The sequence below is a fragment of the Podarcis muralis genome, chromosome Z (genome assembly GCF_964188315.1).
Source record: "Podarcis muralis chromosome Z, rPodMur119.hap1.1, whole genome shotgun sequence".
Classification (NCBI taxonomy): Eukaryota; Metazoa; Chordata; class Lepidosauria; order Squamata; family Lacertidae; genus Podarcis; species Podarcis muralis.
Window position 1 is genome coordinate 47664709 of NC_135673.1, and position 27674 is coordinate 47692382.

Here is a 27674-nt window from a genome sequence, read left to right on the forward strand (position 1 = left end):
GATAAAATTAAAGTAATTGCGCACTTTAAGAACCACTCTGTTAGACGTGCGTGGCGTGTTAAGAATCTGGAAATAGATGTATAAAGTTAGTTTATGCGCAAAGACTTCATTTTGGGTTTCACCAGAAGCCGCTTTTTACAGAAAAGGGGTGACGGATAAAGAGAAATGGTCAACCTGTCGAGAGTTCTTAAAGTCGAAACGAGGAGATTGTAAAATTAAAACAAGGGAACAATTAATACTGGAAGGTTACAATTTCCAGTGGTTTTCTCTTTTACAATTTATAAAAGAGGGCTCGGTTCTTTTTCGGGGGGGGGGGTGGCGGGGATGTTTGCTGTTGCTGATGTTAATTTTTTACATCTTTATTTTGGATCATATGATTTATGTGGAATATTATGATTTACGTGGATTTTTTTCAATTTGGTTGTGTACTTTTTGACATTTTGTTCATTGTTTATGAGAAGTTTTGCTGTGTTTGCAGTTATGTAATATTTTATTTTTTGTAAGCTGCCTTGCACATGGTTTGAACTTTGGAAAGGCGACATACACCACTGGGTTTTTCAGGTATCCAGAGAAATTGTGGATTTTAGGACTTAGAAATGGGTCAGTAGCTTTATTTGGCACTGCCAGAAAAGACTGCCCCTTAAAATTCTGTTTCTAACGCGTAGTATTTAAAGTATATAAAGGCAAACTTTATCCTGTTTTATGTCAGGAGTTGGGAATTCTAGAAGCAGAATTCCTTTTTACACGTTCTTACTTCCTGTACTGCTTGAATGGAAGAGTAAAAACTTCACTTACTAATTAATTATGTTAAGCGAGGCAAACGTTAGGTCAGGAAGCGAAAGAGAGACTATGGAAAGAGAGACAAAGAGAAAGCCGAGTAAATGGGACTGTATTGCCTTCGCTGCCCATTTCTGCCTTCGGGCACAGAGCACAATAATATTCCAGGTGTTCTAGTGTATAATTCGGAGACAGGAGTTGATTTTACTTATTGTAACATCCTGGTGAGCACAGAGAGAAGTACGGCTATGATAAATGGAGAAAGGGAAGGCTGATGGGTCTCTATGCATTTTGAGCAGAGGGTCTGTGGAACTGCCCACCACTGCCGTGTACTGTTCCCAGGATAGGTAAAGATCATTAAACAGTTTTCAAATTGAAAAAGGTGTTTCATTTTTTAGATCCTTAGTAACACCATCCAGTTCATTTAACCACAACCTACGACCCTTGAGGTTTTTACTGAAGCAAAAGGATTGATTCCATCCCTGTATTGTGATTTGAGGATCGCCTGTTTCATAGCAGTTCCTGTGCCTCTGCCTTCTGCTGCATTTAAAATGAAATTGCTGGTCATTTCCCCAGGAGTAAAAAGGCCTACCTACTCTGGGCTTATTCTTGGGAATTACTTTGCAACAAACAACAAAGCTAACACAGAAGGAAGCTTTTTCCTATTCAATACATATTGTTGATATTTAACACCAGGAGGCTGCTTGTGTTTCTGCCATTTGAAGGCAGGCCTGTTTAGGGAAGCTTTTAATATCTGAAGGACTTTTGTATTTTAATATTTTGTTGGAAGCTGCCCAGAATGGCTGGGGAAACCCAGCCAGATGGGCGGGGTATAAATAAATTATTTTTATTCTTATTGCAATTTGTATGAGATACATGGCAAGGAGTATAAGTAAGACTTGTTTTGATGATCCAACTCCCTTTGGGGTGATTTTTTTTCAATGTCTCCAGGGTGTTGACTGAATGGTCAGTTTATAAAACTGTGCTGTTGTGGTTGGTCGCTTTTCTGAATAATAGATTTAAGTTTTATATTGGTTGAGCTATTTTTACATAAAGTTGCTCTGTTAGGTGGATTATTTAATCGTATGTATAGTGATGATTTCAATTCTTTAAAAAGTGTTTTACAGGTGTTGTTCAAATAGATAGATAGCATTTCATTGTTTTAAATAATGCCCTTTCCTCTCAAAATCCCCCTGGCCTAATACCCCGCTTTGGTACTGATCTCCTCCCTCCTCCTCCTTTCTTTCCTTTTCTTCCTAATGATCTGATTTTAAAAGAGAATTGGAATTTAATTCAAACATGTTGAAGACCACACCTAAAAGCTTTAGCAATGGAGTCATTGCTACTTTTTCCCATTGCAGAAAGTATCTTACCAGGCTGAGGCATTTTTCTGCTGGAGAGGTGGTTCCACAGAAACACCCTCTGTCCTACAAGCATTCCTCTGCAAGGAGATCCTTGGGCTGGAAGTGACCATATTCCAGATGAGGGGGAGCATGAAGCCTGGCTCTGGGCTTTCGTTTCATGTTGGAATGGAGATGTAAAATCACCTCTTTTGTATTCAGGTCAGGACAACAGATCCACATCTGGGAGCTTGATGGAGGGTGAAGGGATCAACGGTAATCCAGGACAAGCTGCACTTGCTGCTCAGGTAAGGACAGAAGGGTAGTTGGCAGATGAATGGTTTCTATGATAACTGAAATGTGCTTCATTTGCAACTAAGTGGAGCCTGTGATGCCTTTAGCACCCTGGGGTGGATCTCCTTCTCAGTAATAGCACTGTCTGCTCATTCCCAACTTCTTCAACCAGTCCCTCTGTGCCTTCTGTAAATGTCTGGAGTAAATGTCTACCAGGAAGTGTCTGTCCTCTCCAGGTCATTGCAAACATGAAGGAGGAGCTTGATGGCCTTAAGACGGCGGTGAAAGCAATATTAAAGCAGGTTGAAGCATTTTTTGGGAAGCTCCAGGACCTTGAAGAAAAACTCCAGCAGATGCTAGCAACACTTCAGCGAGCAAGAGGTATTTTTGAGAATCCTGTCTTCACAAATTCCGGGGACATGGCCCTCCAAATGATGTTGGGTCTCAAGTCCCATCATCCCTGATGAGCACTGGCCATGTTGGCTGGGGTTTAGGGGAGTCCCACCACAGTCTGGAGCACAGTTCAGAGCACCTTGGTGGGCAGCTGGTAGCCATGCCAGGGCTTGGCATCGGGTCTATAGATCAGGGTTGAGGTGGTGGTTCCAGGAAATGGGCTCCAATGGTTCAGGCCCCTTCCATGGGTGCCGCCATTACAGTCCTTCAAAGGGTTTTAAAATATTGATAAGAAATGGACTGAAAATAAAATAAAATAAAACTTGTCTTTTTTGCTGTGGCCCCTGCACTAGCAGAGGAGGGCCCATGCCGTTCTTTCCCCTGGCTGGTTAACGGTGCGCGGTTCCTCTATTCTTTGCTCCAGTTGCTGGCGATATTGGCTTGGGGTTGGAGCTGGGCTAGGTGTGCATTCCCTCATGGCTTCCCTGTCTCTCCTGACTCGCTCCTATCATTCTCCTCCTTCCCCACATGTTAACTGTGGGTGCACTTTACCGATACAGTCGTATCTTGCATCCCAGAAGTGACTGTTCCAGTTTGCAAACTATTTTTGGAAGCCGAATGTCCTACGGGGCTTCCACAGCCAATTGGAAGCCGTGCCTTGGTTTCCAAATGTTTTGGAAGTTGAACGGACTTCTGGAATGGATTCCGTTTGACTTCCAAGGTACCACTGTATATGTTCTCAGAGCAGGGGCAACCCTATTGCCACCTTCAGTTCTGGTAAAGCTAAGAATTGCTTATGCAGATCTTGATGCCCTCAAGACCGAGGCTGTCATCTGATGTGACCAAGTACTCCTATTAGAGAACCAAATCCTCAAACAGTTGAAATGCCTCACTTGTTCAATTGATTGTCCATTTAGGAGCCATTTATGCTTCTTGGGCTGTGCCCCCAATACAACGGCTTTTGTCTTGGTACAGTTTGTATTCAAATGTTTGTTATGACCCAGTGTCCTAAAGTTCTTTAGTACCTCATACCCACTTGTGTTTGTGCTAACAACACTGTATCGTTGGCACGTAGCAAAATGGATACATTATGCTATGAAACTGAAACAGGGGGGGAATCTGGCCATTTTGGTTCCTTTATTGCATCATTTACATAAATGTTAAAAAGCACAATTTTAAAAAGAATTTAAAAATATTTAAAATTATTTAGGAATTACAAGGTTAACATTTTTAAAAGATATTTACAAAGTTTTAAAAGCCTGTATGTGTAACTGATGATGATGGGGGGTGGGGGTGGCAGGTGTGGTTGTAAGACTCCCTTGAAACTGATTTACAATGCTGGCTCTTGGGGATTGAAAGGGCACATAAAAAGGCCTTGCCCCAAATTAAAGAAAAAACAGCAAACAACCCAGTCAAACAATAAAAAAAAAAACCACCTGTGGAGCTCAGATGAACAAGTCCCACTTCGGTGCCAACTTCACCCGAATGACATGCACAGATGCTCCTTTCTTTCCCTGAGTTATAGCAGCTCTTTTGGCTGAGGTGTGGCATGCATGCTTGCCTAGAGAATTCGGGGATGGCCACTTCCAATCTACCAGGAAGCCTTTTTTCTGCTGGAGAAACAGCTTGCACCAGCAGAGGGAGGCAGCACTCCACAGAAAAAAACTGTCATACAAGCCGTCCTCTATGGCTGAAAAACATGAGGTATCCCTAGCACTGCATGACAGAGGGGGAAACTGCTTTGGCTGGGAGGGGACTGGAAGTGACCATATCATAGCTGTCAACTTTTCCCTTTTCTTGCGAGGAATCCTATTCAGAATAAGGAAATTTCCCTTTAAAAAAGGGAAACATTGACAGCTATGGACCATATTCCAGATGAGGGGGAGAATAAAGCTCTAGGCTTTAGTTTTATGTTGGAATGGAGATGTAAAATAACTTGTTTTTTATTCAGTTGAGGCCATGAAATCCAAGGTCAATGGGGATCATCCAAGTTTTGCTGTGATATCTGCTGAGGTAAGCCCAGAAGAGTTGATGAGCTTTTGGGGGAAATCGCAAAAAAAAAAAAAAAAAAAATGGACATCTTTGAGCTTTTCTATAGTAAAATCACCAAAAAGAGCACTGCTGACATGGGTTGCCATACGTCTGGATTTTTCTGGACATTTTGCCAATTTCTGCCCAGACACTGCTTCCTACAGCAGTATTCCATGTATGTCTGGGAAGTTCTGGATGTATGGCAACCCTAGGGTGGCAGGTTAACTATATCTGGTTGGATCATTTAAATTGCCAGAAAAAGGGCCAATTTAAAGCAATAGCTGCCTAGTTCACATAGTTCCTGAGCAAGCATACATGGAAAAATGGATTCTATAATAACTGAAATGTGCTTCATTTGCAGCTAAGTAGAGCCTCTCTGCTAATGCAGAGCACAATCCAAAACTTCAGGCAATGCCATTTATATACCCAGAATCCAGAGCAGCTCTGAAGTACCACCGCTGTAACACCAGCGCTTGGCCTTCTGGCACCTGCAGGCTAGGGAAAGAGCTCTCTGGGCGCTACCTGTGATGCCTTTAGCACCCTGGGGTGGAGCTCCTTCTCAGTAATAGCACTGTCTGCTCATTCCCAACTTCTTCAACCAGTGCCTCTGTGCCTTCTGTAAATGTCTGGAGTAAATGTCTACCAGGAAGTGTCTGTCCTCTCCAGGATGTTGCAAACATGAAGGAGACGCTCAATGGCCTTAAGACGGCGGCAGAAACAGTACTTATGGCTGCACAAATATTTCTTCTGAACCTCCAGGAGCTTGAAGAAAAACTCCAGCAGCTGTCAGCGATACCCCAGGAGCCACAAGCAGGAGGTATTTTTGAGAATCCTGTCTTCACAAATTCCGGGGACATGGCCCTCCCAATGACGTTGGGTCTCAAGTCCCATCATCCATGATGAGCGCTGGCCATGTTGGCTGGGGCTTAGGGGAGTCCCACCACAGTCTGGAGCACAGTTCAGTGTGCCTTTGTGGGCAGCTGGTAGCCATGCCACGGTTGCCTTTGCTGAGTGGAAGGGGTGGCATCCCTCCCCCCAGGAGGCCAGAGGCCAGTAGCAGACTGCGCATGTGCCTCTGAAGGGCACCAAGGTTTGCTGTCTTCCTTGGTTGTCCATTTTTGCCATAAAAAATGAAAGTACAGCAGAATGGAAACATACCCTCCAACATTTCTCTGATGAAAATAGGGTGATCCTAAGGAAAAGTGGGACATTCTGGAATCTAACTGGAAACTGGGATGGCTTCTCTAAATCAGGGACATCCCTGGGAAATAGGACACTTGGAGGGTCTGTGAAAATACAGTTTATGGTTGTACATGCCATATACCAATTTTAACTGGTGGTTCTTTGGCTTTTCCCTCAGCTATTCTTTCACTTGAGGAAGAAGAGGAGGAGGAGGAAGAGGAAGAAGAAGAGGAGGAAGAAGAGGAGGAGGAGGAGGAAGAGAAGGAAGAGGAGAAAGATAAGGAGGAGGCAGAGGAGGAGGAAGAAGAGAAGGAAGAGGAGGAAGAGAAGGAGGAAAAAGAGGAGGAGGAGGCAGAGGAGGAGGAAGAAGAGAAGGAAGAGGAAAAAGAGGAGGAGGAGGCAGAGGAGGAGGAGGAAGAGAAGGAAGAGGAGGAAGAGAAGGAGGAAGAAGAGGAGGAGGAGGCAGAGAAGGAAGAGGAGGAAGAGAAGGAAGAGGAGAAAGAGAAGGAGGAGGCAGAGGAGGAGGAAGAAGAGGAGGAAGAGGAGGAAGAGAAGGAGGAAGAAGAGGAGGAGGAGGCAGAGGAGGAGGAAGAAGAGCAGGAGGAGGCAGAGGAGGAGGAGGCAGAAGAGGAGGAGGAGGAGGAGGAAGAGGAGGAGGAGGCAGAGGAGGAGGAAGAAGAGGAGGAGGAGGAGGAAGAGAAGGAGGAGCCCCCGAAGAAGAAAAACAAAGAAAACTGAGGGAATATATTTTCATTTATATTTCTCTTATCAGTTATATTCCTATAATTATTTTAAAAGTTTAGCAATATGATGTGTATTTGTACTGAATAGAGATTAGTCTTCTGAGCACAGTCTGTGAAAAGGTTTTCTGAAGATCAGCAGCACTTGGCTTTAGCTTGCTGCTAAGAAATCACTCGTTGCTCTTGCCTTTCATATATCACTGTTTTATTGCAGTCCTTGCCATAGCTGTCAAGAGAAGTATTCTCAGGATCCTGTTGAGGTTTCTGCCTTCCCTCCTTCCCGCCGGACAGAACTGGTTCTTTGGAATCTGGTAGCCACTGTCCCTTAAAGTTTAGCCTTTTGAGACGCAGGACCCACTTTTCACCCAAGCATGCACCTGAGAGCTCCTTTCTTAAATTTCTGGGGCATGCATTTATATTCCCTGAATTGTGGAGGCTCCATTGACAGCAATGAGAAACCAAGCCTTGAGAGTCATCAGCCCAGACCTGTGGAACTCCTTGCCAATAGAGATTAAGAGGGCGCTTTCTGTGCCAACTTTTAAACGCCTGCTGTTTCATTCCACCAGGCCTATGCGGGCATACCTCCCACAATGGTATATGGGTGCACTTATACATTTTGTCATTCAGTGGTATATATTCCTTTATTAATAAATAAAATAGTTAACTGAATATGTTGAGAGTGCTTCTGTTGTGACCCTCCCTGACCCCAGCTGAAAGCAACACTTTAAAGTAGGTGTGGGGAACATCATCCAGATGTTGTGAATCTGTAGCACCCCACCTCTGGTTATCAGCTGTGTTCCTGGAGCTGTTGGGAGTTGCAGTTCAGCACCATCTGGGGGGTTGCCTTGGGTTTCTGACGCTGTGATAGAAACCCACAATGGAGATGATGGCGCAGCAGAGGAGGATGCACAGACCGCTTTGCATTACGGTGCAGAACATGTCTGGGTTCACTGGGATTAGAGATGGCAGCAGTGACCAACCCTTTTCCCCACAGCCAAAGGGCCCCCCTGCCTCCCATCTGGGGCTAGTGTGTCAGTGATGGCTGTGGCCACTGCCAACTCCCACCTCACATGCACACATCAGAGCACCACAGTGACTAGCTGGCAATAATAAAAAATAATAATAATAAATTTTATTTATATCCCGCCCTCCCCAGCCGAAACCGGGCTCAGGGCGGCTAACAACAATAAAACAGTACAAAAGTACAGCATAAACAACACTCTAAAATCATTCATTCTAAAATTAATTAATTCAAGCCACTGGCAGCCATTGGGCCAGAGCTCCACGAAGATTGCCGAGGGAGGGAGTCAGGCTGTGTCCTGGCCAAAGGCCTGGTGGAACAGCTCTGTCTTGCAGGCCCTGCGGAAAGATGTCAAGTCCCGCAGGGCCCTGGTCTCTTGTGACAGAGTGTTCCACCAGATCGGAGCCACAGCCGAAAAAGCCCTGGCTCTAGTTGAGGCCAGCCTAACTTCTCTGTGGCCTGGGACCTTCAAGATGTTTTTATTTGAAGACCGTAAGTTTCTCTGTGGGGCATACCAGGAGAGGCGGTCCCGTAGGTACGAGGGTCCTAGGCCGTATAGGGCTTTAAAGGTTAAAACCAGCACCTTAAACCTGATCCTGTACTCCACCGGGAGCCAGTGCAGCTGGTATAGCACCGGGTGAATGTGATCTCGCAGCGAAGACCTCGTAAGGAGTCTCGCTGCAGCATTCTGCACCCGCTGGAGTTTCTGGGTCAGTCTCAAGGGCAGCCCCACGTAGAGTGAGTTACAATAATCCAGTCTGGAGGTGACCATCGCGTGGATCACAGTGGCTAGGCAACCCCTCTCCTGTCAAATCCTCAGCAAAGGACAAGGGCCTGGGGGGGCAATTTCCTCCCCATCACAGCGCTGGGATGGGCAGAGTGCTTGAAATCTCTTTGCTCAGCCCAGTGCCAAGATGGGGAGGGAAACCGCAACCGCTCTGCTCTTCAGATGAGAGGCAACAGGACTTGCTGTTACTTATGAGATACTCAAGGCCACTGTCGTCCACCTCCTTCTTCCAAAATTCCTGGATCTGGGCAGTGCAAGGATTCTTCCATGAATCATTCTTTTAATTTCCCCAGGCAGTTTCAGTTTTTGATTGACTCACATTCCTGGGAATGTTGAACCTTCCTCTTGTTCCTGTGCTGTTACATAAACAGCCGTTCAGTAGTTGATGGGGGAAGTTTCTCTAGGGTGTCTCAGTCCAACCATCTAGTTTCCAACACATTCCCATCTAATTGGGGGGTTGGGAATGTGCCAAAAAATACTTCCAAAGCCTTTGGCCGCAGAATGGGGCTTCCTAAACATTTCTTGAGCCTTATACATGCTGCTGAGGTCTTCCAGGTTTCACTGAAGCTGAGGAGCCAGCCTACCTTCTCCTGGGGAGCGGCTCCAAATCTTTGCTTTCAAAGAAACAATAAATGTCATAATTCACGAGGAAATACTCAAAATGTAAGTCATTTTCAAAGGAGGTTGAATCGGTGCACATACGCTCTCTTTGACTTGCTCATAAATTCTGGTAAAATATTGCAGTGGCACATCAGCACAATCTGTTTCTTTTTTGAAACCTTTGTTTCCTGCTCTTCTGGTGCAAAAAAACCAGCACACCGGGCGGCTTATGGCTTTTAACATTGCAATGACATTTGAAGCAATATAAAATAATTGTGCAAGGTGACAAGGTTGGTGTTTGAAAAAAGGCTAAAACGTAAAAAGTCTGCCAGTATCACCTACACTGATGGGCAGCAGCTCTCCTGCATCCCAGACAAGCAGAAGCCCCTGGGAGGACAATAAACACTTTTTGGGAACTGTGCAGGAGAGGAGTTTTCCCCTTAACTGAGGACTCTGGAAGAAGCTGTTCCGGCAGCAGGACATCTCTGAAGACTCAGCTGGGGTTCTGTAAAGCTGGTGATACATCACGTTGGTTGAGGTGTGGTGAGCTACAGACTGACTCCCACAAGTCACCAACTGAGAGTTCCATGGTCCAGATCCCATTACACCCAGAGGTACTGAAAACTTTAGCAACTTTAATGGCTTTGAAAGGAAATCAGAGAAATTCAATATTGATATTTATATGCTGTCCATCAGACTGGGTTGCCCCAGCCATTCTGGGTGCTCCCAGCAAATTAAAACATCAAAAACAGTAAAACATCAAACATTAAAAAAAAAAAAACTTCCCTATACTGAAGCCAATTGGATAGACTGTTGAATCTTATTCCAAATACTTTGGAAAGGACAGGATCTTTCACTGCACTTCAGAGCAGTCAGCTAATGTAGGGGTACAGGACAGGCCACAGGGCACTCACAGGTTGGTCCCCTCACCTCGGCATCTGCTGCCTGAGGCAGCTGCTTCACTCTGGCTCATCACATGGCTGACCGTGCTTGGGAATATGAGTGGGAGAGGGCCATTGCACTCAGGGTCCTGCTTATGGGTTTGCTGTGAGCCTCTGCTGGGCAACTATGGGGAACAAGGTGCTGGATTAGATAATCCATTGGTCTAATCCAGAAGGACTGTTCTTACATCCTGGGTGGAAATGGACTGGAGTCAACTCCAACTTGCAAAAATCCCTGGAACACCAAGACTTGCAGACTCCCACACTAGCAGAAGCTGGCTGAGCAAATGAGCTATTGCTTCACTTGTTTAAAAAAACAAAAACAAACCCCTTTTGCCAAGCTTGGCGATCACTTCTAGTAGCAAACATACAAATTAAAGTTGCATTTTTGCGTGGGTAGGAAGGGTGTCATTTCCCTTTTGCTTATTTATGTCCTCGGCTTTTAGTCTCCACAATTGGCACAAACACAATTGGAAATCTTCACTTCAAAGGGAGGTATGGTTTACAGGCAAGGTGACACAGCCAGTTATGTTTCCACAAAAAAGGAAGGGAGGAGGAGGAAGAGCGAGGAAAGAGCTCTCCACCTCAGCTCAGAATTATTTTGGAAGAGAGGAGGGGGGAAGAGGAAATCTTTCTTCCCTTTCAGTCTCTCCCCCCTTCTTCTTTTTTAAGAATATGCCAACTCACCCATAGAGGTAGAATAGGATGCAGGCCCTCCAAGACTTGCTCCTCTGCTGTAAACATAGTTAAAATTGAGCTGCAGCTAGTAAGACCAAGCACTGGGTGCCTCTCCCAGAAAGCAAATGCTAAAATTGGGTTCAGTGCTTCTCTCCAGAATCTCTTTACAGGATTATAACTTCACATGTCTCCTTCTAATAGCAAATTCATCTGGGAAGACCTGATAGACGGTAGCCAAACACATGGAAAACACATTTGGGGGTGGGGAATAAGAGTGCGCTGCTCCACAAACCTTAAAAAGCACCCTGTTGTGCGCCCCCCCCCCCGCCCCGGGGCTGTGGGTGATGAAACAATTACTGAGACAACTAAAGTGCTGGTGGTGAAAATCCCTTCCAGATGAGACCAAACACAGGTTAGAGCTCAATGTAGAGCCTTACCAAGTGGTGATAGCGACGGAGGAGGAGCGAGGAGGACCACTGTTGCTGGATCTGTTGGTGAAAACAGAACCAGGAGACTCCTTCAGGTGGTTCATAGTCTAACAGAACTACCTTCACCATCAGGGTCTGATAAAAACTCCAAGATCTCCTGTAATGACTCCTCTAATAAGTTTTTTTGCAGATAAAATCACTCAGGTTTGGAAAGAGGTAGACTCCACCATGGTAGCAGGTGGGAGGGTGCCAGAGCTCTGCCTAGTCAGAGGCATAATATGGCTTGCCAGTTCCCAGAGCTATGTGGAAGAGGGGGTAGGAGGGAGGGAAACAGACGGAGTACTCATGCACATTCAACTGCCTAATGGCATCCACATCACCCAGGGGATCACAGCCACAGAGATAAGAAAAGAAGAGTCATCCCATTGTCTGGAGAGGTCGCTTACTTGTTCGCATGGACAAGCCATTGTCATTGCACCCCAGTGATGGAAGAGTGCAGCTGTACTGAGGCAGCACCAGGTGCTGAAATTTTGCACCTCTAACAATTTTGTGCCTGAGGCAACTGCCCCTGTGCCTCCGCACCCCACTATGCCACTGGGTCTAGTCAAGTTGTATGGGATCAATTACAACCTGTTGCCTCTGAGGATGTGGGCAGACTTGAATGAGTGAAACCTACCACCTACCACCTGTCTCCTTGATCCTTGCCCATCCTAGCTCATAAAAGGGAACCAGGCTCTGTGGGCCGGTGAATGTTTCCCTCTGTGAGGGAGTCTTCTCTGACCCCCTTTAAGAAGTGATTATTAAACTGCTTATTAAAAAGACATATTTGGACCTGGCCATTATGTCCAATTATCGTCCAGTCTCAAACTTTCCATTCCTGGGCAAGGTGATTGAGCAGGTACTGAACAACTCCAGGCATGTCTGGAGGATAATGCAAAATATAGATGTTTTTGGCAAAATCTCAGGATATACCATAAATAGGTCCAAATCGGAGTTGATGTTATTAGGAAATATTTTTTTTTTTGTTCAACTGTTTAAACAATACCAATTTCATACTTGTACAGAAAATGTTAATTATCTAGGCACATTAATACCGTGAGATTTATCAGCAAAATATTCCTCTCAGCTCTTCCTCCTGACTAGGCTGCTTCTGTGGGAGAAGAGAGCTGTCACGTGCCTTGCCCTCCACCTTTCTAACAACCCAGCTGACCTCAGTGCATTTTGTCCTTTCCCTCAGGCAGCAAAATGTCTTAGGCTGGCCTTGGGCTGTTAGGAACACTGAGCATAAGTACTCGCCACATTGCAACATTTTGTTTCAGAACCCACTTGCATAAATTAAAAAAGGAAAAGAAGGGAATGCTTTTTAAAAAAATGATTTGCTGATAACTCCTTTCTCTGATCAGTGAGTAAGTCCAAACAGCTCTGTTATGTACTGAGTTGAATAGGATCCAAAAGGCAGCAGTCTGATTGGTCCTAGAACAATAGGATTCAGAATGCGGCAGTCTGATTGGTCCTAGAACAATAGGATTCAGAATGCGGCAGTCTGATTGGTCCTAGAACAATAGGATTCAGAATGCAGGAGTCTGATTGGTCCTAGAACAATAGGGTCCAGAAATGCAGCAGTCTGATTGGTCCACAGGAGCCACCCAATCCAGCTCCAGGTGGAAGTGAATCTACAACCTGATTGGCCTACAGGTGAATCCCGGAATTAGCCAATCACGTGGGGCCCATTGTGTAAATAATGTATATGAAGCAGACATTCTGGGGGAACTTCCATTCCTCACCACTATGAGCTGAATAAAGAGCATGAAATCCACTCTCGACTCCGAGTATATTTCGAGCTCCCACACATCTGGGCTTAGGACTTCCAGAGTAGATGTGTGATCCCAAGCTATTGTTTGGCATGCCATATTTTTCACTTCAGAATTGGAGCACTCTTGCAGAGACTGTCCCTTTGTTCAGAATGTCACAGGCCTACAGTGAAAAATTGACACTTCTGATTTCAGGTTCAGGCTCTCCAGGTGTTTCTGGACTCCAGATCCTATAATCCCAGTTCATTGGTCATGATGGTGATGGGCACTGGAGGCCAGCAAAATCTGAAGGGGGACAGATCCCCCACCTCAGCTGTAGAAAAATAAGCTTCACTGTCTTCAGGCAGGCTTTGAAATGTGGATCCAGCAACTCCCAAGTTAAGGGGCAGACCAGTGATAGCTAACCCTAGTTCAGGATGAGGGCCACACTGATTCGTGGTCAACATTCGGGGGGGGGGCACATGTCAGAGTAAGTGCCACTGAAGTGTAAAAGTTGGGTGCAGGCTTTTTTTTTTTAACGACCACATTGTTTGGGGCTTGGTGGAGTCACAAAAAGCTTTGGACCTCACAGAATAACAGCAAGGGATCCTCAGGAGAGGTCAGTTATAACAGTATAGTGGTACCTCGGGTTACATACGCTTCAGGTTACATACGCTTCAGGTTACAGACTCCGCTAACCCAGAAATGTCACCTCGGGTTAAGAACTTTGCTCCAGGATGAGAACAGAAATTGTGCGGCAGCAGCGGGAGGCCCCATTAGCTAAAGTGGTGCTTCAGGTTAAGAACAGTTTCAGGCTAAGAACAGACCTCCAGAACGAATTAAGTTATTAACCTGAGGTACCACTGTATTAGGGACGCGGGTGGCGCTGTGGGTAAAAGCCTCAGCGCCTAGGGCTTGCCGATCGAAAGGTCGGCGGTTCGAATCCCCGCAGCGGGGTGCGCTCCCGTTGCTCGGCCCCAGCGCCTGCCAACCTAGCAGTTCGAAAGCACCCCCAGGTGCAAGTAGATAAATAGGGACCGCTTACTAGCGGGAAGGTAAACGGCGTTTCCGTGTGCGGCTCTGGCTCGCCAGAGTCTGTCAAGACTGGCCCGTACGGGCAGGGGTACCTTTACCTTTACCTTTACCACTGTATTATTTTCCCCATATATGGGGTGGAGTGGGGGGGCAGGGCTTATAAAGCGAAGTTGATCCTCCACTGTGGGCACTGGTGGAGGAAGATGAGTGCGGGGGGAGCGCACCGCTCCTGGCAGCGCAATCCCAGCAGGGTGCCATGGTGGCTGCCCCCCCCATGCTGGGCATCCCGCAGATGGTGCGCCCCGCGCCCAGGACGCGCACCAGCCCTGCTCCCGTCTGCTCTCCGCCCCCCAGTGCCAGAGCATGAAGCTCCGCCACTGACTGTGGGCTACTTTTGTTCAAAGCAAGGTTCCTCTGGGGGGAGAGGAAGTTGCAAAGTAAGTCAGAGGCAAAGCAGCCAAAAGCCAGGTTCTATATTTGCACACATGATTTGCAGTGAGCCAAAGGCTGAATTGCTGCTGTTGTTTCATAGCCTAGAATAGCAGGTGTAGGCGAAAGGTCTAAAGTTAGACAACCAGGTCTTTGTCAAGGCATTTGCTGACCAGCAGGTCATAGAGAAGGGGAACGTCAGCATTTCAACTCTGAGCCAAAAGTTTGGCTTTTGCTATTTTTTGACACCCTTGGTCATGAGCCAAGTGTGATTCTCGAAATCTGAATGCTGAATTTGCCAAATCCATACAGGCCCTTTTCATCTCTCATGCTCAGGAAGTAGCAGCCACAGCTCAGGAGAGGATTTTTCATTTGATTCTTTTCCATGGGGTGGGGAAAACCCAACACTTTTAATCTTTTCTTATTTTTATGCAAATTGGGTGATCCAAAACAAGGAGGGTTATATCTGCACCCTCTCTTTAGCACAGATGGCCTGCAGGAGAACTTCCTGTCCTTAAAAGTAAAACTGAACTTTTTTGGCTGGGAAGGCATTGTCTGCCACATTTGCAGTTGAAGGCAGAGCTGGGGTTTTTTTTTTGGAGGGGCAGGAAGGTTCAGCAGAGGTCAACCAAAATTATCAAGGGGCTGGAGCAACTCCCAGAAGAGGAGAAGCTGAAACATTTGGGGCTTTCTAGTTTAGGGGGGAAATGAGTAACAGAGGACACAGTCAGGGTACATGCATAGTGTAGAGAAAGTGGAATGTAAGGAGTTTTTCATCCCTCCATAATTCTAGAACCCAATGGCGTGATCCAATTGTGGGTTACTGGGTTGTTGTTTTTATTTTGATTACAGATGTACCTTGGAAGTCGAACGGAATCCGTTCTGGGAGTCCGTTTGACTTCCAAAATGGCCAGAAACCAAAACATGGCTTCTGATTAGATGCAGGAAACTCCTGCAGCCGATCAGAAGCCGTGGAAGTCCCGTCAGACATTCAGCTTCCAAAAATAGTTTGCAAACCAGAACACTCACTTCCGGGTTTGTGACGTTCTGGAGCCAAAATGTTCGGGAACTAAGCTGTTCGAAAACCAAGGTACGACTGTATTTATTTTATGGTTTTATATTCTCATTTTTCTCTGTGAACCACCCTGAGACTTGTGGGTATAGGGTGGTATATAGATTCAATAAATAATAAATAATTAAATAATATATTGAAAAGCAAAAAAAGAGGACAGCCTGAGGCGCTGCCAGCCCGAGCTGGGAATAGAGGTGTGTGGGTTTGCCACTGCCATGCCCCTTTCCCCAGCTCGGGCTGGCAGGGGTGATGGCGGGCAGAGCAGCCCAATCCCAATCCTGAGCCACCTGAGCCCGAGCCCCCCAACAACTCCCCCTCAACCTGGACATTTCCTTTAAAATGTAAAAAATCACCCAGATAGGCATGTTGGTCCCCAAAAAGAGGACATGTCCAGGTTTCCCCAGACATATGGCAATCCTAAATTGTGGTGAAAGATGATCCTGAAAATACTAGCAAAGCCTTGTATGGTACAGCATGGAAAGGGGAACTAGAATAAAGGACTGAAGGGGCTGCATTAGTGAGGTTGTTAGAGCTGTTTGCATAAGCACTTTTAGACATTAAGAGTTAGGGGTTCTCCAAAATGGGTGTTTTATTGTGTGTGTATCCTACACGTTCCTGCTGCAATTTCAGCAGAAGTGGATTTATTCTGCTTTATTTGGTGCTGTGATGCTGCCCCAGTGCTACCCTATTGTTGCATGCCAACACAATCTCTGAGCAGTGCAAGATACCAGGGGTCCCAGGCACTTACCCAGGACTCAGTTTCCTTGGAATGAGGCTCAGCAGAGATTGTGGTGCCACAGTGGGGTGCCACAGGGTTCTGTCTTGGGCCCGGTCTTATTCAACATCTTTATCAACGACTTGGATGATGGACTCAAGGGCATCCTGATCAAATTTGCAGATGACACCAAACTGGGAGGGGTGGCTAACACCCCAGAGGACAGGATCACACTTCAAAACGACCTTGACAGATTAGAGAACTGGGCCAAAACAAACAAGATGAACTTTAACAGGGAGAAATGTAAAGTATTGCACTTGGGCAAAAAAAATGAGAGGCACAAATACAAGATGGGGGACACCTGGCTTGAGAGCAGTACATGTGAAAAGGATCTAGGAGTCTTGGTTGACCACAAACTTGACATGAGCCAACAGTGTGACGCGGCAGCTAAAAAAGCCAATGCAATTCTGGGCTGCATCAATAGGAGTATAGCATCTAGATCAAGGGAAGTAATAGTGCCACTGTATTCTGCTCTGGTCAGACCTCACCTGGAGTACTGTGTCCAGTTCTGGGCACCACAGTTCAAGAAGGACACTGACAAACTGGAACGTGTCCAGAGGAGGGCAACCAAAATGGTCAAAGGCCTGGAAACGATGCCTTATGAGGAACGGCTAAGGGAGCTGGGCATGTTTAGCCTGGAGAAGAGGAGGTTAAGGGGTGATATGATAGCCATGTTCAAATATATAAAAGGATGTCATATAGAGGAGGGAGAAAGGTTGTTTTCTGCTGCTCCAGAGAAGCGGACATGGAGCAATGGATCCAAACTACAAGAAAGAAGATTCCACCTAAACATTAGGAAGAACTTCCTGACAGTAAGAGCTGTTCGACAGTGGAATTTGCTGCCAAGGAGTGTGGTGGAGTCTCCTTCTTTGGAGGTTTTTAAGCAGAGGCTTGACAACCATATGCCAGGAGTGCTCTGATGGTGTTTCCTGCTTGGCAGGGGGTTGGACTCGATGGCCCTTGTGGTCTCTTCCAACTCTATGATTCTATGATTCTATGTGGTGTCTTTATGATATATGGTTTATTGACACACATATACAACCTGAGCCTAAGATGGAGAGGCTCACAGCATTAATGCCCCAGAAGGTCTTGCTTCTTCCAGTTACAGCCTTCGAATCAAGAAGAAATCAGGCATGTCTCTCTCTCTGTGACTTCTGCCAACTTCCAGCCCAGCTCTCTCACACAACTCTGACCTTTTCCTTTCTCATTCCCAGCCAGGCGAGGGAGGAGGCCCACCCTCATTTGCCCTCTGGCACAGAGCAACCTCAAGGTACATAGGTGGCAACTATGACCCTTTCTTGGTTAATTCAACAAAGGAATCCTCCATTAGATTTTCACCCTTGCAGACTAGCTCCCAAACTCACAAGGCTGGGGGACTAGGGAAGACATACTGTACTTAACTGCCAGAGCACTGCCTAACCTGTGAGCAGCACATCTGTCTAACTGGGACACAGTTGTTTGTATTTAGGATAGGGTTCAAAGGAGAGGAAATGTGCTGAAAAATGATCCTGGAGAGACTGACAATGCCTTATATGGTATAGCTTTGAAAGTGAAAGTAGAACCAGGACTGAAGATAGTTTGCTAGGGCTGCTGAAGAGCCACTTTTAGACAAGTTGTTGAGTGCAGCCTAATCTCTGGGTAGTCTGTGCTTCCCCTAGGTTCAGTTTCTTTGGAGCGAAGTTCACTGGAGACGGTGAGGTCTTTCAGATAAATGGTTTTATTTACACGTTTATATGCAACCTGAGCATAGGCTGGAGGGGCATGCAGCATTAATACTTCAACAGATCTTTTTAGGTTCCCATGTTATGCGTTATATCCAGCATAGAGCAAGACAAGTGCCGGTGTTTCCATTCTCCAGCATCAGCCAATCCACTCCCCCACCCCCATCTGTTGTTCTTAATCCTAGAATGATGTGGCATCCAACCAGGTTAAGTGGGGAAAGGTCCCTTTGTCTCTTTAGCAAATTCTTTGGACATGTAAATGGAAGTACTTAACTGTAAATGGCCAGCTAAGGCCATTATCTTACAAAGAAGCTTGTCTGGTTCAACAGCATCTTCTACTAGATTCTAAACATCACTGGATACAGAACCACAGGCCTGGAAGGGGCCCATGGATACAATCTAGACTGACCCCCCAAAAAAACTTATAACAATATGATTTCCACCATCCAAGAATGGGAAGTAGAGCATCTCTGTAGCAGGTGGAAAAGTGAAGATGAGTGATGGATCAGGGAATAGGGACAAGGCAGCTGTTCGGCATTCAGTCTCAGGCTGGTCCTTGGTACCAACATCCCATTCATCCAGCACTCCCCCCACCCCAGAACAGGATGCTAATGCAACATGGCTGACTTTGTAACAACCTGACCTCATGGAAAGGGAGGAAATGAGAAATGTTGTGGTTAAGGACAGGAAAGGATTTCTCCACCAAGGCTATTTCAAAACCAATTTTTAGGTGCATTTAGCTTTGTGTTCTATAGCTTTTAGCCCAATATTGATCAATGGGGAATGGAGGCTTATTTTGGGATGATTTGTGGTGCACAGCCCTGTCTTGTCTTATGCTCTTGTGTGTGTGTTTTTTTCAAGGTCTTTTTGCTTGTTCATCGGGATCCTTCAGAAGGAAGAGACAAAAGAGTACAGTGGTACCTGGGGTTAAGAACTTAATTCATTCTGGAGGTCCGTTCTTAACCTGAAACTGTTCTTAACCTGAGGTACCACTTTAGCTAATGGGGCCTCCTGCTGCCACCGCTGTTCTCATCCTGAAGCAAAGTTCTTAACCCAGGTACTATTTCTGGGTTAGCGGAGTCTGTAACCTGAAGCATCTGTAACCTGAAGCGTCTGTAACCTGAGGTACCACTGTAGTGGCATTTTAGGACAACATAACAAAAATTTATGCAGGCATAGCCTATTCCATCAGATGCATAAAGGAGACTGGGGATGTTGATTGATAGTTCAAGGTATTGGTTGAGGCCAATTTATCTGAAAAATCCTATCACCCCTTATATACCCAATTGATCACTCTGCTCTGCAGATGATGGCTTCCTGCAGGTACCATCTTATGGGCGGTCCATTCTCTGCTGTCTTTTCAATGCCTACTTCCTCTTCCTCTTTCAAGAAGCCTTCTAAGTAGGCTTCCTTTTTCAAGAAGCCTTCTAAGCCTTGGTTGTTTAACTGTTGTGTGTTTGCTGCCCTGGACTCTTTTGGGAGGAAGGGTGGGATATAATGATGACGAGTTGCGCCTCCTGCCCATAACTGAAGGTTTTGTGGAGGCGCCATAACCTCAGTGTGTGAGCACCTGCATTGCATGCAGAAGGTCCCAGGTGCAGTCCCTAACACCTGCAGTTAGAAGCTCAATGTAGGTAGGAGCTAATGTGAAAGGGCTTTCTCTGCTCCAGACCTTGGAGAGCTTCTGCCACTCAGGGTGGAAGTGGGATCAATAAGGTTTAGGATCAGGGACCTCCTTCTCTTAAATGAGCTCCCTTCCCACTGCTCTTCACTTCCCTCTATAGCACAGGCAGAAACCGCCTTCTTGACTGTTGGACCTCCTAGTGGTCTCATCTGCTCAGTTGCCTGGAGCCTGGATGTCAGGCCTAATTCAGCTGCAATTCAGCACTGAAACTCAGAGATGAGCAGTAAGGTGGACTCTTTATTCAGAGAGACAAAACCCAACAGAGAAACTCCACAGGCAGGACTAGCCCCAGTTGCCAGAACTGAGGATCTTAGCCTCCTCCTGAGGTAGGGCTATCATACACCAACAACTTCTGGGTTGTCCTTTAAGAAGCTCAACAAATTTGGGGTCTTCCTAAAAATAGTTAAACAGCTTTCAGGGTGTCTTGGTTTCTACTTTTAGAAATATGGCATCCCTATCCTAACGCGGGTGGCGCTGTGGGTAAAACCTCAGCGCCTAGGACTTGCCGATCACATGGTCGGCGGTTCGAATCCCCGCGGCGGGGTGCGCTCCTCTTCAGTCCCAGCGCCTGCCAACCTAGCAGTTCAAAAGCACCCCCGGGTGCAAGTAGATAAATAGGGACCGCTTACCAGCGGGAAGGTAAACGGCGTTCCATGTGCTGTGCTGGCTCGCCAGATGCAGTTTGTCACGCTGGCCACGTGACCCGGAAGTGTCTGCGGACAGCGCTGGCTCCCGGCCTATAGAGTGAGATGGGCGCACAACCCTAGAGTCTGGCAAGACTGGCCCGTACGGGCAGGGGTACCTTTACCTTTATCCTAAGGCTCCTCCCCAGTCAGCTGACTCAACAGCCGTGGAGGGGCTCTCTGTGCCTTTTGTTCTGCTACATGTAATGCCTCCCTTGTTCCTGGGGACAAAGGAGGAGGGGAGAAGGGAACATTGGAAATGGCAGGTGCCTGGGGATCTGTTGCAGCCTCAGCTTTCACCTCCTCCTCAGCTGCCTCAGTCTCACTTAAGCCTGTTGCTTGTTTTAGCCTCCAACTCATCTGCTTCCCCTTCTTCTTCTTCTGACCTGTCTCCTGCATCCCACCAGCAGTCTCCTGGCTTGGAGCCTTCCCACTTTGATGCTTCCCTGGGGGGTTCCCTGGCTGTAGCCTCCCACCGTTCCTTCTCCTCTAGCCAGTACCTGACACTGTCTTTGTGTGCAGGAGAAGCCCCTAACTCACTGAAGGTTTGAGACCCATCAACTCCCCTCACCTGGTTTAGCCCGCCAGTTGAAGCTGTTCCTGGGATGTGGCTGCTGCTGCAGGCTGACAGTTTCTAAGAGCTGCAGGTGAGAGCTGTAGTGACCAAAGGCAGACAAACTACCCCAGAAGGAGCACGACATGCCCCCCACCAGAGGTTCTACCCCTCCCCTCGCACCCTTGAGTCATGAAGGACAGAGGGTGGAGAGATGAATGTGTGTAGAAAGCAGCCTTCCTTAGGAAAGCAAAGTTTACATTCATCACTCCACCCACATTCACTTGTGGCCCCTCCCACCACAGGCACACAGCCCCTGGAAGGCTTCCCAGAGGAGAATGTGGCCCTTAAGACTGAAAAAGAGTCCCCAACTCCAAACTAGTGACGAACTGCCATTGATAGCTCCAGCTGGATGTTGAAATCGCCCTCTAAGTTCCTTCTCAGATCCATGTTCCCTTTCAACAACTGGCTTCCTCCTGCAGGCCAAACAGTCCCCTCAGTACAAGGACCCATTGTTTCTCCGTGTGCATTTTCAGCAGCCTCCCATGTGACTGCCAGTGATATCATTTTCCCATCCTCAAATTTTGCCCCACCCCCGGCAGCCTAAAATTCTCATCAGATTATATCTTCAAAGGAAATAAGACATCTCCAGCTGAGCAAGACCTGGTATTTTCCCCTCCTCAGATAGCTCTGAATATTCAGCTGAAGAGAAAAAATGCCCACGGTCCTTTCAAAATTTCCATTGTATTTGTAGGAACATCACCTGTCTTGGGGAAAAAGGAAGGGACAAATGTTTCAAATGCTAGCTCTTTTATCCATAATTGCTATTCTTAACTCCATGTAATATCATTCATTACACAGTGTTGTTGCACTGTATTCCTGTGTTTCTCCATGCCTGATTTGTAGTGTTTTATTTTTCATTTTGGCAACAAAAGCCAAATGCCATGTCATCCTGCTCCGCGTGGACTGGTAAAGTGTGGTTGGGGTGTTCTGGGGCTTCTGTACCTTGAACTAATAATTTCTTGTTTGCATGTTCTACCCCTGCTGCTGCTCCCTGTTCAGTTCAGCTAGGGATTAATTATGCTTTGTCATTTGATTTGTCATGGTCTGTTCCATACATGCAGGGTGGAGAAATAAGTGTCAATTACTGGGGTTTTTTGTGAGCTCTTGTGGGGGGGGGGGGAGATAATGGGGAAAAAACACACATAATGGGGAAAAAGCAGCTCTGTGTGCATGGAGAACAGAAACCAAGTGGTTAAGGGGCAGTTCATCAAATAACCCCCCTAGTTGTGTAGAATGAGAAGAACTGGGGCAGCTGCAAGGATAAATCTACACTGGTACCTCGGGTTACACACGCTTCAGGTTACATACGCTTCAGGTTACAGACTCCGCTAACCCAGAAATGTTACCTCGGGTTAAGAACTTTGCTTCAAGATGAGAACAGCAATCGTGCAGCGGCAGCAGGAGGCCCCATTAGCTAAAGTGGTGCTTCCGGTTAAGAACAGTTTCAGGTTAAGAACGGACCTCCGGAACGAATTAAGTACTTAACCCGAGGTAAAGGTAAAGGTACCCCTGCCCGTACGGGCCAGTCTTGACAGATTCTAGGGTTGTGCGCCCATCTCACTTAAGAGGCCGGGGGCCAGCGCTGTCCGCAGACACTTCCGGGTCACGTGGCCAGCGTGACAAAGCTGCATCTGGCGAGCCAGCGCAGCACACGGAAATGCCGTTTACCTTCCCGCCAGTAAGCGGTCCCTATTTATCTACTTGCACCCGGGGATGCTTTCAAACTGCTAGGTTGGCAGGTGCTGGGACCGAGCAATGGGAGCGCACCCTGCCACGGGGATTCGAACCGCCGACTGTTCGATCAGCAAGCCCTAGGCGCTGAGGCTTTTACCCACAGCGCCACCCGCGTCCCCAACCTGATGTACCACTGTACTAATTAATGTTATGTCTAACTGGTTTGAGTGAAAGGCTTCTCAGAAGCTAGGGTATGTAATAAAATACAGCAATGTACAAAAGCAGGTGGACAGTGGACATTAAAATCAGTAAAAATAATTAAAATGTCCGGGTGCTCAAGAAATGTTTAAATGATAGCCTGCTGGCATAAAAAAGGTACTCAAGAGATGCCTGAAAGTCAGTATTTCATTATAGATCAGCCTTCCCACTGATCTAGATTCTAGATTATTGCTATCACCTTAGACTGCTTGGATCACTATCTCCTAGGCCATCTGTGGAAGGGAGGCACGGCCAGCAGCAAGAGCTGCTCCACAGCTAGAGAAACCACAGAAATGCAACCCCATGGCTGAAACTGAGGAGGAGCAAGACTTGGTGGGTTGGGTAGCAATTCTGGTCACTGAAGGGAGGTGTATGTCTCTCTTTGTGTGCGTATCCTTTAGTCTGTGTAACCTTCTGCTTTACAAGGGTACTGGAACTGAAGAAGCATGCTCCCCCCTCCCCACAAGACCTCTGTGAGCAGAGCATCACTGCACAATCTCCTCCTGAGCATGCATCCAGACAACCTGCTTAATGAGCATTAATCTTGACTTGTTTGCATACAGATCAGATGATGGATACACACCACTCACCATACATTTAAAGCTCACTCACCTCTCCCCCACCCAAAAAAAGAACCATGGGAACTGTAGCTTGTTAAGGAGGCTGGGATTTGTAGGGTTCTTTTGAGGCCAGATGCTTTAAGTATATGGTGTGCAAGCAGCTAACGTTGGCTATTTTACAAGCATCCATCCTGACTACTTTGCAAAGAGATTCAGCGACAGCTGCATGCCCACCATACATTTAAAGCCATTACCCCAAAAAAAACCTGAATCCTGGGAACTGTAGTTTGTTAAGGGTGCTGGGATTTGTAGCTCTGTGTGTGGGGCAAGTTACAGTTCCCACGATTCTTTCATTTTTTAGGGGTTGCTTCAAGTGTGATGGTGTGTACCCAGCTAACAGTGGCTGTTATGTACTGAAGTTCTCACCCTGGGCCAGCAGGGGGATACTGTAGATAGTTATGCAAATGAAGGATCGAAAAGTGACGTTCAGTGATTGGATAGTTTTGGAGTGTTGCAACAGTTACAATTGTTCTGTAGCTCTATATAAGCAGGCTGACTGAGCTCCTCAGTTTAGTTCTGTTCTGACATCTGAATAAAGAAGAGCTGTTTGAAGAATCGCTGTGTCGTCTGCTATGTTCACCCACAACTTAACAGTGGCTATCTGATGAGCATTCATCTTGATTTGTTTGCGTGACAGCCTTAGAGTGCAATGAAGTTGTCACCCCACAACAAATTAGGAACAGCTTAAGCGCTCCAACTGGAGCAAAGCTGGTCTGAGAAACAACACATCAAACAGTAGTGTTTTATAACAAAGTTCAGGAGACACACTGTACATCATGTGAACACGGATTTACAAAACCCAGCACTGGGAATGCAGTGAGTGCATAACAAGGAGTGTGACACCCCCCCCCCCGAGTAGGACTAGCATTAAATGCTACTCCATATCTGAATGGACTACTTGCAATATTAAGCCCCTGCCTGGGACCCAAACACATATCTTCATCCATCCCTTCATTTAATGCAGCTGCCAGAGAGTGGCAGACACAGCAGAGGGATGCTGAAAACAGTAAAAGGGTTTTTAATTTAAAAATGACATGGCAGACAGTATTTCCTCCTCCTTAATTTTGTAACTTTCCTCCTCCTTAATTTTGTAACTTTGCTTCTCTGAGGGAAGCAGTCTCTCTCTCTCTCTCTCTCTCTCTCTCTCTCTCTCACACACACACACACACACACACACACACACACACACATCAAAACAAGTTCATATTTGACTGCAGGATTTCAGCTGGATTTGATGTAAGAACTTTAGAATATTAGAATCTTAAAGCGGTTTATGCCAATGAAAACCAAAGAAATATGAAGGTGGGGAAGTTGAATTAAAGTTAAAAATGTTCAAGCCATCATAGATTACTGTTCAAATACCTTCCCTTCAAGTTTTGCAAAAAAAATTGGTACTGTTAACACAACTAAAAGAATGTGGGAGGCAGCATTTACAAGTTTCTCCAGTGGTTTGACTTCACCAGTGGAGGTGCACTCCATTGTCTCTCGAGACAGATGACGACAACAACAACAACAAATTCCATCCAAAATAGATGGAATTTATTTTGTCAATTTATCAGTCAATAGGGCATGAGGCTCTTAATCTCAGGGTTGTGGGTCTGAGCCCCACATTGGGCAAAAGATTCCTGCATTGCAGGGGGTTGGGCTAGATGATCCTTGTGGCCCCTTCCAACTCTATGATTCTAAGTTCAGGTCAGGCTTTTAATTTTGTATATAGCTGAAGATGTTTTTGTTCTCTAGCTAGCTGTGTCTGGATATGTCAGTAGCAGAATTCTGGGTTTTAAATTCTGAATTGGTAGGTGAATTCAAACACACAAAATGACATACATTTTGCTGCAATTCCTTCCTTCCATGCAATGCTGTTTTGCTTCCTTGGCTGGGTGGTAAAGGTGTTGTATTTTTGTGTTTCCATAAATGTGAATGACTATTTGGTTTTTGGCTTCATATTCTGCAGCATTGAGACTACAAAATTCCTGGAGCAGTGCAACTGCGAAGAAATACAACATTTGTATCAGTGGGCAACCAGCATTTAAAATATGGAAGAGCAAACGGATCCATCAGAAACAGGGTAAGCATGGGGCTGCTTTACAGAGGAACAGCAATTTATCTGCAAGGCTAACAAAGAATAGAGCTCTGTTTGAAGATGTCCTCTGTTTGGCAACAGGAGTCATTACAGCAGGGGCTCCCCTCCCCTCCTGTGTCTTCCAGCAATAGGTCCTCAGAAGCAACTAATGCCTCCAAATGTGGAGCCAGAGCATAACTGCCATCGCTGGCAAGCAATGATAGCCCTCTCCTTCATGATTTTGTCTAATCTTCTTCTAAAGCCATCCAAGCTGGTAGCTGTCATGGCCTCCTGTGGGAATGAGTTCCATAGTTCATCAATGCACTGTGTGAAGAAGTCCTTTCTTTTAGCAGCGAGAACTTTATATGCACAGAAGAGGAAAGAGAAAGGATTGTCAACTCAGGAGGAATGGCTTGTGAAACTGATGGACTATGCTGAAATGGCAAAATTAACTGCCAGATTAAGAGGACATAATGACAAAGTGTTTAAGGAAGGATGGAGACCACTCATGGATTATCTATCAAATGAAGTCGGGGGCAGCATTTGAAATAGAAGCAGTGGATTACTAAAGATTTAATGGTAGTGGGGTTTAGATAACAAAAATATGTGTGTTATAAAACAGCTAATAAAAAGGAGTAAAAAACAAACACCAGGAAAGAAGGGGTGGGAAGTCAAGAAGAAACTTTTTATGCTTTTTTTAAAAAATGTATATGATGATAAATGCTTTGAAATATTTTTGATCACACATACACCCACCCACTTTCCTTCATCTCTCCTGAATCTTCCAACATTCACCTTCATATACTTTTCGGTGTGGTCAGTTGTCAGGAGCGGGTCAGGAGCAGGTCAGCAATAAATCACACATCATCAGTGAAGTTAACTCTTTATTCAAGGAAACAGGAGGCCAGGCCTACTGAGCGCAGCAGGGGAAACACCTTGATCCTGAAGGAGGTTTTCCTAGGGTAGGATAATAGGAGAGGCGCTCCTACAGGAAACCCAAATTTCTAGTATGCATGGGCTTGGCCAAGGGGGTGGGCAGCTGCCCCCCAATCAATAAAAAAATCAATACAAATCGAGGTTCTGTCCCCCCCCCCAAAAAAAATCCTGGCTACGCTCATGCCAATATGTGCTTTAATCCCTCTTGCAAAATACTGACAGTCACAGATTGCAACCGGGGCTGTGGGGAATGTTTTTCCAAGGCTCCGTGGTCTCATTACAATACTTGCACCTGTCCCTCCTTGAAACTTACAACTTTTTTTTAAAGCGAGAGAACATAAGAACAGCTTTGTTGGGTCAAAGCAGGGATCCAACTAGTTCAGCTTTCTGTTTCTCAGTGAACAGAGTGTTCTCTCTCTCTCCCTCTCTTCTTGTTAGTCCTATGACTGCAGAGATATGTAAGAGAATATTAAATCAAGAAATTATCAAGGATAAGAAATAAGGAAGCAGGTCTGAAATATGGAACTAAAACATGGAACTAAGATACTGAGTTCCAATTTTGGTTTTCCACCTCATAGCCAGTTCCTGTCTTGGCCCCCAGCCAAGTCTAAAAATAAGTCTTCCTAGCTTGGCAAAGGCCGCAGACTCCAATGCACAGGGCAGAATGGAGTTCCGCTGGTGCAGCAGGGCTTCACTTTCCTCTCCCACCCACTGCAAGCACAGCCTCAAAATCTGCTGGTGTGGGATGGGCAGCAGGAGAGGAAAGTGAAATTCCATTGCAGAAGCAGAAGCCCAGCTGGGCAGCCCTGGATTCTGCCCACTGGCTGGGGGACTAAATCCAAACCACCAAATAGGCATGCATAGGATCTCCTAAGCTAAGGCCCTGCTAGGGCAGAATGCTGCAGCACAGCTGCCGGCAGGAGGGAGAGACTGTCAGCGTATATAACACCTATGCTCAGAGATCTGGCTGCCAATTTGTTACTGTTAGTATACAGAGTCATTAATGACTTTGAACCAATCATCTTTCCCCATATATATCCACTCAACCACTTCAATCTGCAGAACTGGTACTATTACAGGTGCCCCATAATACTCGTCCTGTAGTTG

At 46.1% G+C, this 27674-nt stretch overlaps 1 protein-coding gene across 1 annotated transcript in view; it reads left to right on the forward strand.

Annotated features, from left to right (window-relative positions):
* The first annotated feature begins 4757 nt into the window (after positions 1-4757).
* The window catches only part of LOC144326223 (uncharacterized), a 51607-nt gene continuing 28690 nt past the window's right edge, over positions 4758-27674 (forward strand). The window contains exons 1-3 of the mRNA XM_077922679.1: positions 4758-4817; positions 5502-5652; positions 6196-6416. Coding sequence (XP_077778805.1) covers positions 4764-4817; positions 5502-5652; positions 6196-6416 — 426 coding nt within the window. The 5' untranslated portion in view covers positions 4758-4763. The remainder of the gene's footprint in view (positions 4818-5501; positions 5653-6195; positions 6417-27674) is intronic.